At 36.5% G+C, this 12,234-nt stretch overlaps 1 protein-coding gene across 1 annotated transcript in view; it reads left to right on the top strand.

Moving 5' to 3' along the window:
* Positions 1-3,000, top strand: part of LOC134543022 (uncharacterized) — a 199,321-nt gene extending 196,321 nt beyond the window's left edge. The window contains exon 4 of the mRNA XM_063387712.1: positions 1,701-3,000. Coding sequence (XP_063243782.1) covers positions 1,701-1,847 — 147 coding nt within the window. The 3' untranslated portion in view covers positions 1,848-3,000. The remainder of the gene's footprint in view (positions 1-1,700) is intronic.
* Positions 3,001-12,234: the final 9,234 nt, after the last annotated feature.

Raw genomic sequence — 12,234 nt, 5'->3', positions numbered from 1 at the left:
ACGCCGTGTTGAACGCCGTGATTGGTCGGCCGCGATCCACGCCGCAAGCCTCCGGCACTTGGGATATTTTTTTTTTTATGTTTTTGTTTTGTTTCCGCCCCTGGCGGGAGCCGCGAACGGTTAATGCCTTTCTAATTGAACTGGGCTGAAACCGCTCGCCGAGGCGAGAGCTGGACGGAGTTGAAGGCGCGCCGAGAGATGGCAGCACTTTGCGGACGCGGCTAAAAACACGAGGGAAGCCTGCAAATCACATTTTCCCACCCTTTCATCTAACAAAAAAAAAAATAAGTGTAAGTGTATTTGTAGGATCGGTCCGGGTTGAGGAGGGACCTAGGCGCGCCTAAGGCTGGAGCCTTTATGCCTAGTCATGCTGGGAATCAGCCATGAATCGTATGCTTTGTGCGGGGATTGACCAGCCATGGCAGCGATTGGCGCCATGACCAACTCCCCTATCTCAAAACTATGTCAAGTTGGGCCCAGGTAAAACTTGCGTAGACACAGGGAAAACCCTGGGCACAGACATTCGGGATGCAAGGGTATGCATTAATAGCGTAGGAGTATACAGTATGCAGATGATGGGAGTAGAAAAGAGTCTACCATGCGGACGTTTTATCCTTCACAGTGACGTATAATTTGCCACGGTGTGCAGTGTAGCCAAAACTCTCTTCGCGCTTCGAATTTCCTGATAGAGTTAAATACATAATTTTGCTATTAAATAGTAAACGTTTACAGTAGTGTCACGCTATGCCATTAACTTAGCTTTCCTACGCTTGCCTGTGTTGATAAAATAGATCTATTAAGATAATTATGTAACTTTTTACCTCTCGGTATACGTCATTTTGTGGGAGTAATTTCGTGAATGTGACGGAAATGTGTAACAGGAAGCAGGGAGAAGCTGTGCAGCCTACAGTTGGCGGCTTGTGCTGCTGTTTGTCCGCGCCAGCCACGGCAGCGATTGAAGCCATGACTAACTCCCCTATCTTACAAACTATATAAAAAAAAACTATATTAAGTTGGACCCAGCGAAACCCTGCATAGACACAGGGAAAACCCGGGGCACATACATGCATGCATTAATAGTATAGGAGAATACAGTGTACACAGAATTGTCTGTGTGAACATTTGGTCAGAGTAGAAAATATTCTACCATGCGAGGGGGTTTGGGCACTTGGACGCTAGGTTCGCCTTTTTTAGTCGCATCTGTATTTTGACAACCAGGAACGCAAGCGTCCCTGCCACGAACCAGGCTCCCAGCAGCACCTGAAACTAAAGAAAGAAGGGATATATGTGTGTCAATTATTGGTGCCCATGGCCCCCACAAGGGTGGGGCTGGGTGGACCCCTTGGTCCAGGTCTTGGACCCAGCCCTGTTTATTTTAATCTCAGTGTGTGAAATAAACATACATACTCTCTATGGTTATTTTAAAGTAAAATAATTTTATAAATAAAGCTTAGTTTGGACTTATAAAACAGTAACCATAAATTTACCCTGTATTTTTCAGGTTAAATAACATTCTGAAAAGAGTGTAGGTAAGAAATAACCATGCAGTTATAATGTAGCATGTGACTGTACCTAGGGGGGGGGGGGGGGGCGTCTCCTATCCTGGGTTCAGGGCCCGTAATCGAATGTGGGGGCCATGTTGGTACCTGGTGAATCGAGTGCGAACAAGTCACTATCGTGCGCTGCGCCATCTGTTTCAGCTGTACTTGACCTCGAACGTGACCACCTCGGACTTCAACATGGGCTACAGCATGACCGGCACGCTGGAGCGAGGCAGCAAGAAGTCCAACTCGTTCCAGATGACGCACTTCGCCGTCATACGCCGCCGGGACTACGACAAACAGTGAGCCGCGCCGCCCGCCGAGTTCCGGCGATCGCCGGCAGAATGCGCCGCCCACCGAGTTCCAACGCCCGCCGGCAGAATGCGCCGCCGGACAAAACGCGTTCCTACGTGTGAGGCGGTGGGCTGTTGCGTCCGAGCGACTGAGGTGTCGGAACACACTCGGGCGGAAACGAATGACGTTCCAGTACATGTGGGGACACGTGTCTCCAATACTTCTGTTTCAACTATAAAAAAAAAAGTTTTATTTTTTAAAACTGTTGTTAATGTTGCCAAAGTGTATTACCTCAGAAAATCATTTCAACTTCTATTTTCGATTAGTTATAACGATTTTCAACCTAAACTACTAACATCTTATCCCACAGTCTTTATTTTTTTTTCTCCAATGGTTCCATATATCATCACTACCGACATGCAAGATCAATAATTGACATAAAAATGACGGAGAAAATGAATACCTTCGTCTCGGACTAGCTGCAGCTGTTCATGTTTATCTTACAGTGCCAAGCGGTTATAGCTGCTGGAACGTGTGATTTGTCTGAATGCTTGGAACTGTTCGGCCAAATACCCATTACATTGTAGTCTAGTCACTATAAATAAATAAAAAATTCTAGTCTTTAGTTGTGAGGCTTTAAGACAATCAACGTGGTTTTGTCCTTTGTGTCATGGAGTTTTTGGATAGGAATATTGCATGGTGCACTGATCGCCAAACTCAACAGCAAAATAATCCATTGAAATTCAAATTGTGTCATTTATTATTTTTTAAGTTTCTTTGACAAACTGAATACAGCGAGGAAAAAAAGCATGGCCGTGGGCACTAAATTTCGGTTCTCACAGCCCAAACAGTCTGTTCATGTAGCTACAGTTATCTTATGGATTATTGGCACTGTTACTGCGACACATGAACCTGTTTTACGCTTTGATTTAGAACATTATGTGCACACATAATCAGGGGCGCAACAACTAAATTTCCAAAAGGGGGGCAATATTCCTATTTATAAAGAATCATCGATCCCCCCCATTGAAGTGGGGGGTCCGGGGATCCTCCCCCAGGAAAATCTGTATTTCAAGGTGGAAAATGGTGCTATTTAAGCAGTTTTATTATCTAAAAATTAATTACACAGCACTTTCTTTGCCCCCCGTTTGCCCCTACTTCAAGGTTTCAGAGGGGGGAAAAATACCCTTGCCCCCCCCCCCCCCCCCTGTTGTTGCGCCCCTGCACATAATTATGTTTCTGGTACAGGACTGTTGAGTGGTTTTGGCAAAAATAAAAAAAGGGGGGGGGGGGGGGAAATCCCTGGGGTCCTGGTTGAATTTCGAGTTTTTAAAGTGAAGCTTCTTTGGGTACAATGAGAGTAAATTTTCAAGGCTGAATTTTAATTCAACGATTTCGTGAAACATTGTTGTGAAACATTTCTGAAGCGAAAAGGACAGAGAATAGGTAGGTACTAGGCCAAAGAATAAGACAAAGTGTGTGTGCATATGCTCATTTCAGGAAATAGAGATGTGAATCCTATACAGTCAGCTGTGAATACCTTGAATTTTATATTTGCTACCAGCGCGCTCGCGTTCCTCCTTGCTCGACCAGCAGCGTAGAGAGCACTGTTGATACAGTCCCTGCATTTCCCGCATAGATAGCGCTACCTGTTATGAATTTCATATTTAGTTCAAAGATTTGGCATATACCAAATGGCAGAAATGTTTGAAATAACAGTAACACGCACAGTTTTTCTTTATAATGTATTTCAACAGTGAGTAATAATTATTTAGAATATTGTCTTGTCTTCTCTCTCTCTCTCTTTCTGCCATTTTATCCCTTCGATATACTTACGAGTTGAGGTTTTCAATGCCAAAGAAGTTTCACTTCTATCATGTGTAATGATTTACACACGCTCAATTTATTATTTTCAGTGCTTGGTTTTACCCTGGTAGAATGAAAATTACCAGTCTATTTGTAAATGGAATTCACAGGAAACCTTACAAGTTATGTGATACATCCAGATCAAGTGTACAGTGTTATGGCCGAATAATGTTCACAATTAATAAGACGGAGGGTGACCCGACATAATTATTTGTCCCCAGGCTCTTGGTTTTTCTCGATGGCCCTATTAAATGGTAATTGATTTTTTCCAAACATCCTACATAAATTTTTTTCTCAGGTTAGCTTTGGGTAAAGCAAATAAACGAGAATGCACCTAGATAACTTTAAGAACGTGGAACTTCAGAATAAATTTTACGCCCTGACTCTAAAGAGTGATTATCCGCTGCCATGTTAAGAAGATTCCTACTAAATCCCTTAGTTGTCTGCTGCTCTGGTAGGGCACAACATCTATGCCGATTAATTTGCTTTATTGCAATAGAGGAATTGTAGTCACATGTAATCACATTCGTAGGAACTTTTAACTGTATCTATCTCTTATACATTTTCATGTATTCTGTAGAATATTTTGTATGATAGTTATGTAGTTGTTTCTCGTGATGTCGTCTGAAAGTGAGATTGTGGTAGAATTAATATTGTTAGTGTTATTATTTTATTGTTTGTAATAAATTTGACGCATATGTATATGCATGTAAATTAAAAAGACTTAGGAATTTTTATTGTGTAAGATATAAATTTTTTTAATAAATTAAAGTTGTTACATATTATTATGTGAAACATTAAATTATCAAAGCTACTACGGAATATAGGGTACACATTCCACATTTAAAAAAAAAAGTTTTTAATTTATATTAATAAGTGTACACTTATATTTGTTTTTGCTTATGATTTCTTGTTAAAATTTATTTATAAATATATTTCATTCTTAAAAAATATGTTACGTTCTTGCTTAAGAACTCTTAAAATCAAAAAACATTTAAAAATGGCAATTTCATTTATTTTTTAATGGAAATCTTCAAGTGGGGAAGTTCTCCCAGACATATGCAAGTATTTTGCGATTAAATCCCAAGATTTAAACTCTTTAGATGTTGTTTTAACTGGCGTACTGAATCAGCATTACCAAAGACACTATCCAGTAACAAAAAAAAGAGCATTGTTAACAGGATTCTATGTCAAACTAAAATATAATCGGTTTTGGAGCGTGTCATATTTATTCTTCTATCTGCAGGTACCACAAGAAATGCACTCTAACATGATATCTTTTTTACATGTGCACAATGTTTCACAATATTTTTATGCAAATTTAGACATTTATCATTTTTGTATGAATAAACTTTGAGGCAAAATGGCAAAAAAAAAAAAAAAATCAATTCCATTCCTATGAAGTTTAATAATTTCTTCGTTGTGTAATACACAAACTTTTAATTTTTATTTGGCCAGTGAAATCAATGATAGTTTTATGACATAGACATAGCTTACTAAATGACCACTGATGTGTTGAGATGTTACGAGGGGCGGCTCCAGGATTTATTTTTGGGTAGGCCCGGACTATACCACAGGGGCGTACGCACAGTTTTGGGAACCTGAGCTCTAATGGAGGGTCCCACCCCCACATCAGAGGGTGGTCCAGGGAATTTTTAAAATTTAGATGCAAAATGGAAAGTTTTGTGGCTTTCGGCTTTCCGAGGGTAATTTATTTCTCTCTGAAGTTCAATATGTATAATATATTAATCATAAGACTTAATTTTAATGTATAATTTTATATCAACAAAATACACTTCAATATCTCTGTAGGCCACAAAATTAATTGTTAGGATTAAACTTGTGTTAGTATAAGGTGAATATTACAACACGACTCTTACGTTAAAGTAAAATGTTACAAGTCTGCAGGCGAATGTATAGTTTAATTTTATTGCAAACTGCCCTTCTCAGAAGGGCAGACGATTACAGTTTTTTGTTGATTTACTTTTCTTATAGTTTTCACAATAAACCTAACCTTAATATGAATTGTGTATTTTTTATAAAAATTCTTATTTCCAATTATCAATTTTGAAAATGTTTTGTAGTCCTGGGCCTATCCGGCCTACTAGTCGGACCGGCCACTGGCTGTTACTAGGTGGTTTCCTCCAATGATTCCCTCCAATGTACCAGTCACCAATCCTGTCACTGTATTTCACTGATCAGAAACAATGATTCAGTTGCTGTCACAAAAAAAAAATAGCATTAATGCCTATTTAAATGGAAAAATCCAGCAAAGCATGTGTGTGTGTTTTTAATATAATCAACCGTTCACATATATACTTTGAGGGCTGATCGCGCATTGCCGGTGATTTCGAGATGTTAACTATGGGCGCCACCACGTGGAAGGGCACGTGGACCCGGCGGAGTCTCTCACTCAGGGCGTGACGTAGCCCAAGTGGGGACGAGTTACCAGCCCTTTCTATCCTAGCTACCCAGACCTGGCCCGCTCTAGGCGTCGGGCACGCCACACTCCTAGACTCACTCACCACGTGATTAAATAAGTACTCACTTTATATTTATTCTCCAGATTTAATTTCACTAACACGTCTCTCTACACGCCCGTTACACGTTACACATTACACGGTTAAAAAAAAAGCCTGAGGCACGAATCGGTTTAGGTGAAGGCATGGTCCACACACGTGGCCATGCTGCAAAGTTTACTTATTACACGGTGATGAAAGAAACTCGACTGAGACAATTAATTAATTAAACAGTCCGCTGACCGAGAGCTGCCCCGAGGATGACGAGCGAAAGAGATTCAGAAATACTTAACGAGACAGAATTACTTGGTCAGTGCAGAACAAAGGTTGAAGTCCCCGGGGTGCTGGCGCGTCTGCTCTCGGTCAGTGATGAAGATCGACTGGGCTGAGCTCATCGCTCGCAGGTGGCAACATGGCGCCCTTCGCGCCCACACAATTACCGTTACTGTATTCTACGACTCCGTGCCCCGGCGAAAGTTGAGTAAATTACAGATAAACATTAAAAATATATAAAAATTACTGACAATGGAAAGTTTGTTACTATTTACTTATTTAATGATAATTCATATAAAAGCATTCCTATCCTCGTCCAAGTCCGTGCCTGTTCGGGTCCGCCCGGGCAACGTCTATAGTTATTTAAGGTAACTTATTTAAATTAAAGAAACACAAGTAAACTACACAGCACTGGGGCGAAGATGGATGAAAACAACAAAAAGGCTTACAATTAATATTAACATAGCAATTTTAGGGATCGCCGCACTGCTTCTAAGCGCCCTCTTGCCGGGCTAGACACACACGCACACACGCACGCACGAGCGGGAGGTTTGAATATAGATGGTGGTTGGGCGGTGTCGTATCGGGCTCAAAGGGGCCGCAGGCCCGGACGACGTCAACTTATTCCTGAATTCCTGTTGTGCGGAATGTAAAAAATTTAATTTGCGTGGGGTTTGTGAATTCGACTTCGTTCCAGGTGAATATTACACGTTAAAATTACAAAAACGCTTGCCAGTGGATTTTTTGTAGAATCTAATTTTATGCTCTTTATTTAATCTCATCTCAGAATCCTAAAGTAGAATAATATTTACAAAGGTAAGCTTCTGGGAAGAAAAAAAAAGTAAATTGCCATTTTTAAATTACAAAAGTCAGAGTCGCCCATTTTAAATCACTTAACACAAATAATCTGTTTCAATCGATACTTTTGTTTTACTTTAGTGTACAAGTGAATAATGTTAAGTGGAATTTGAACGCATGTCTGCTTTTATTTATTTTAATAGATGATAGTTTCTCATGATATTCTTACTAAAGTAGCGATTTTTCTCAACTCACTATTAACGATTGTGTAGAAATTTTCTATATTCTTCTTGTAGAAGTAGCATGGAACTATTTTTACTAATCAGACGTCCGTTCAAAGTACGTCCAAAATCTCAGTCCCTCCTTAAAAATAGCTCATAACGCAGGTGCTTTGTAATAGCGTTTAAAGCTGAAACGTAGGCTTAGCGAATGAGATGTTTGAGAAACTGACAGTAGCAACAGCTTAATTAGTCAAAAATTTATTAATGTGCCAAAATATTTCTTATAAAATTGATTCAAAATCATGAACTGTGATTACGTTTGTCGGCAATGAACTAACTATGAAATATTTTCAAAATTTAGTTTCAAACTAATTTAACTCAAATAAATGAAGAGTTCTTCATCATTTCAAATAACTGAATCTTCTTGGAAGCTACGCCGTATTTCGACTTCCAAGTTGGATATTTCGTTCTAAGCAAAGGCAAACACATACGTGGACAAAAACGAGTGTTCTTGCTCTAGACTTAACCAATTTTTGAGTGTTTTGTTAATATACTGAGAATATTCTTTTGGATTCATGTCCAAAGTAGATGAACTCAGTGATCATAAATTTAGGAAAATTGACATAAATGTACGAAGATCCATGAATTAAAGGTGAAACTTTTTTAACAGTGTATACAAGTAAATCAGACACAGATAAAATTTATAATGTAAAAAATATACTCACAACTAAATTAACCATCAAAAATATTTTAAAACTTATACGAGAGCCCAAAAGGATAATATTGTTGATTAATTTATAAGTAAGATTTGTAAACTAGTGCTATGATGTTAAAATTTTGTATCAAATAATGTGACCGGTTTATTTTATTTGTTTGTTTATGATATAGAAAGGTTTTATTGTCATTTTATTTTTAAATTACCAAGCCATTATCGTATGGCTACAATAACATAATTGTGTATAAACGCACAAAATTATTCCTGACTACAATTTTGCGATCAAAATCAGCATTTCATGCCACAAAAAAAAAAAAAATGGTCTCAACACTAAATTTTTGGGCAGCCACAGCAGTGGCGTAGCCAGGATTTGTGTATGGGGGGTGTTAAGAAAAGCATGTATCCCCCCCTCCCGTATTAAAGCGGGGGGTCCGGGGGTCCTCCCCCGGGAAAATTTGGATTTTAAGGCGTAAAATAGTGCTATTTTAGCAGTTTTCGGTACTTAAATTTAAATATTGTAATGGTAAAAAATTTATTAATATTAATATGAAATTTGTTTGAGTGATGAATAAGTAATTAATTAAAGATTTGTGCTAGGGCGGGGGAGGGGGGGGGGGTTGAACCCCTAAAATCCCCCCCTGGCTATGCCCCTGAGCCACAGTACCCTATATTACAATACGTGTCTCTGTTTGATAGCTATTGTAAGCTTACTCTTGTTCTCTTGGAGCAGGGCTTCTGATAAGAGCTAAGCATTTTAGCAAAGCACTTTTTTTTCCATGCGATGTGGATTAGGTGGTTTGAAACAGATAAAAATAATCATCAGAATAAAGTTATTTTACTATAGAACTTTAAAAGCTGTTCTCGTGTGATAATTTAAATAATGAAAGTAAATTTCGGCATAGTGTTAAAAAAAAAAGTTTTAGGTGCAATATAAAGTTGTGTATTTACTTGACAAGACACTTTCTCAGTTACGTGTCAAGAGATTTTTCTTGTAACAATATTCAATGCTGCAAAATGTTGTACCCGATTTAATAACGCTGTCAACTAAAGTTAATGTATGTAACTGATCATGCAGGTTGTGTCCACAGGTGTTAAAATGACCTTTTAAATCTGGTTAACTTTGGCATAATAAATTCAAACCTCTTGAAATGACTTATGAATCAGGATTTTTTTGCATTGCTACTGTTTAAGTTTTCTTGAATATTTTACTACTGTAGTTTGCGATCGAAAACAAAACCAAATTTTAAAACTTTGTAACAAATTTGTTTTATGATTTGAAATAATAAAAAAAAGTTATATTCGCCTTTACGTACTGTAGCTTATTTCTTGAACTCAAATTTAATTTTCTTTCTTTTTTTAAATTGAAAACAAAAATTTGTGATTGTTATAAATTTTATGTTGCTTAGAATAATTTGTAGTAAACTGTGGCCAAAGATTAATGTTTTAATTTGAATAATGACAAAGATATTTTTAAATATATAATGTACTCAAAGCAAAAGGCTGTGATAGTGGGATTAAAAGGGAAATGCGTATTATATTTATGTAAAAACAAGAAGTTGCATGCGGCTTGCTTGACTCATACGCCATTAGTAATCAGTTCTTTGTCTGCTAGCGTTTTGACGTGGGCGTGGCCTGAGCGCTGACACAAAGCGGTGAATTTGTTCATTTCCAGCCGTAAGTCTCGTTCGGGGACTTTCCGGAGCTACAAGCCAACCTAGACCACGATGTTTTATTCATGAGCTTATTAGCTATATAAAAAAAAGTACTAGCGTCGAGACTTGTGTAACTTCTACAATTGCAAAAGCTGGTTCGTTGAGCTCTAGCGGTACATTGTGACTGTTAAAAGTTCCTAAATTATTTTCCCTACATCTTCAAACACTTTTATTTTAATATAACTTTCATAATCAAATAAAAAATTTTTTTCCAAAACCCTGGAAAAAAATCAGTTTACTATGGTTTTGGGGAAAAAGAACATATTTGCATTTTAGTTCAGTAGGATAAAAATCTTTATATACAATTAAATATTGTTATATTATGAATTTACCCCTTAAAGACATTCTTGAATTGCTAATGTAAAAAAGTAGTAATATATTTTTGAAATTTAAATTCCCTTTCCGTACAAAAAATATCTATAAAATTTTACTGATTTAGTGTTTATCTCTTCCAATAATCTCTTCAATTCTAGTAATTATGTTTGAGATTTTCTGTAAGATACATTATTTTACAAGTTATTTAGTTGTTAAAGAACACTTATGTAACAACACAGATCACATTGTTTTAAAAGAGCATATCATAATCCTAAAAACATTTTTTTTTTAAAGTTTTTGGATACACTAACGTTTCTGCAGGGGAAATATTTTTGACCAGCTGCAATTGTGTTGGTCACACAAGTCTTTGTATTTTTTACGAGTTACCATGATTCAGTGAAGAAAGCATCTGCTAACTCCAAGTCTTGTAGTTGTGAGTGTGGAAAAAAAAAACTTTTTTTTTGCAAATATAATTTTGTATTTTGTCTCTCGTGTAATTTGTCATCATTATTGATGTGTGTGTACGTGCATGTTAAATGTTTGTGACTGTTCAGTGCATGCAGTATCTGTTATTTGATATAAATGTATGAAATATTAAAGTATACAAACTTAAATAGTTAAACAGTTTGCGTGTGAAGTTCATTTTACACTGTATAGTAAACTTATTATTTTTTCTTGATTTTGAATAATGGTTGTAAAAAATGTAAGCATTGTCTTATACTACAATGCTGTGTTTACCCGGAAAACTAATTTTTCTGACTACCTACATTAGCCTGAAAAGTGTAAATAAATGTTATCATTACATCTACTATATGTTTATTTGATGAAAAAAAATGTCAGTTTTGGAAAAACAAGATTTGACCTCTTATTGTTGCTTTAATTTTTCATATCAATGATGTAATTTACTATTTATTGTGAGTGCATGAATTTAAAGTTTATTGCTGTACAATTTAAGTGTTATGTAACTGTTCATTCGAAAGCTCAAATTGTCTGATCTAAAACTATCGAGTGCCAGAAGGTTTATTTTCAATAACTATTATGTCAATTAAAATGACGATTGTGTTTTTGAACGAAATGTTTGTATTCCATGTCTGAATAAAATAAAAATTTACGAGAAAATATTTGTCATGTTTTTTATTCTTTTATTTTTTCACTGAGGATAAACTTGAAAAAATTGAAATTTTTTTAACACAGTAAATTTAAAAAAAAAATTGTTTGCAGTTGAACGAAACAATTTTATATTAATGTGTAACTTCATATTTGTGAGCTAAAGTCATCAACATTGTCGCAAAAAAAAAATGTTTGATGCCAGTTCCATCTGAACCCAACACTCACTGCAGACACCACTCTATTTACCAATTTTTAACACACACAAGGCAAACACTTGTTTGCCCAGATGGTACCTAACCCGCATATAAATATCAAAACAGAAGGGAAAATAACCTAAATCCAAAATATTTTATGGATGGCAGAACATCAGCAACAGGATCAAGTAAGATGTGTTTATTTGGATTAATCATCAAAATCCAAAAATAAATTTTCATTTATCCACATAATATTTAATATCTCTTCTTTACAAATGTCAGTTACTTGCATTAATTTTGTTATATATAGCTAAAGGTGTGATTTATATAACAAAATAGCAATTTTAAAAGGCTGTGATAATAGTCAAAATTATGTCACCAGCCTGATTAAAACCAAAACGAATGGAAAGATTGATAAATAAAAAACTAAACGATTGTATAATAATAGAAGAAAAGTTCACTTTTTTTTGGAGAGCTGAAGTATTTTTCTGAAACAAACATGGCCACCAAAGAACTAGCATTTATTAACACAAAAAGAGCACAAAAGAGCATCTAGAGAGAAAAAAACTTTATGAACACCCATAAAACAAAAATAAATAGAGGCTTCCGAAACAGGGAAGCCTACAACTCACGTAGTTTCGGTTCCCTACCACGTTCGTGCAACTTCGGATTTCTC

Source organism: Bacillus rossius (genome assembly GCF_032445375.1).
Source record: "Bacillus rossius redtenbacheri isolate Brsri chromosome 9 unlocalized genomic scaffold, Brsri_v3 Brsri_v3_scf9_2, whole genome shotgun sequence".
In the NCBI taxonomy this organism is placed as follows: Eukaryota; Metazoa; Arthropoda; class Insecta; order Phasmatodea; family Bacillidae; genus Bacillus; species Bacillus rossius.
Note: the sequence above shows the minus strand (reverse complement) of the source record. Positions and strands in the feature narration are given on the sequence as shown.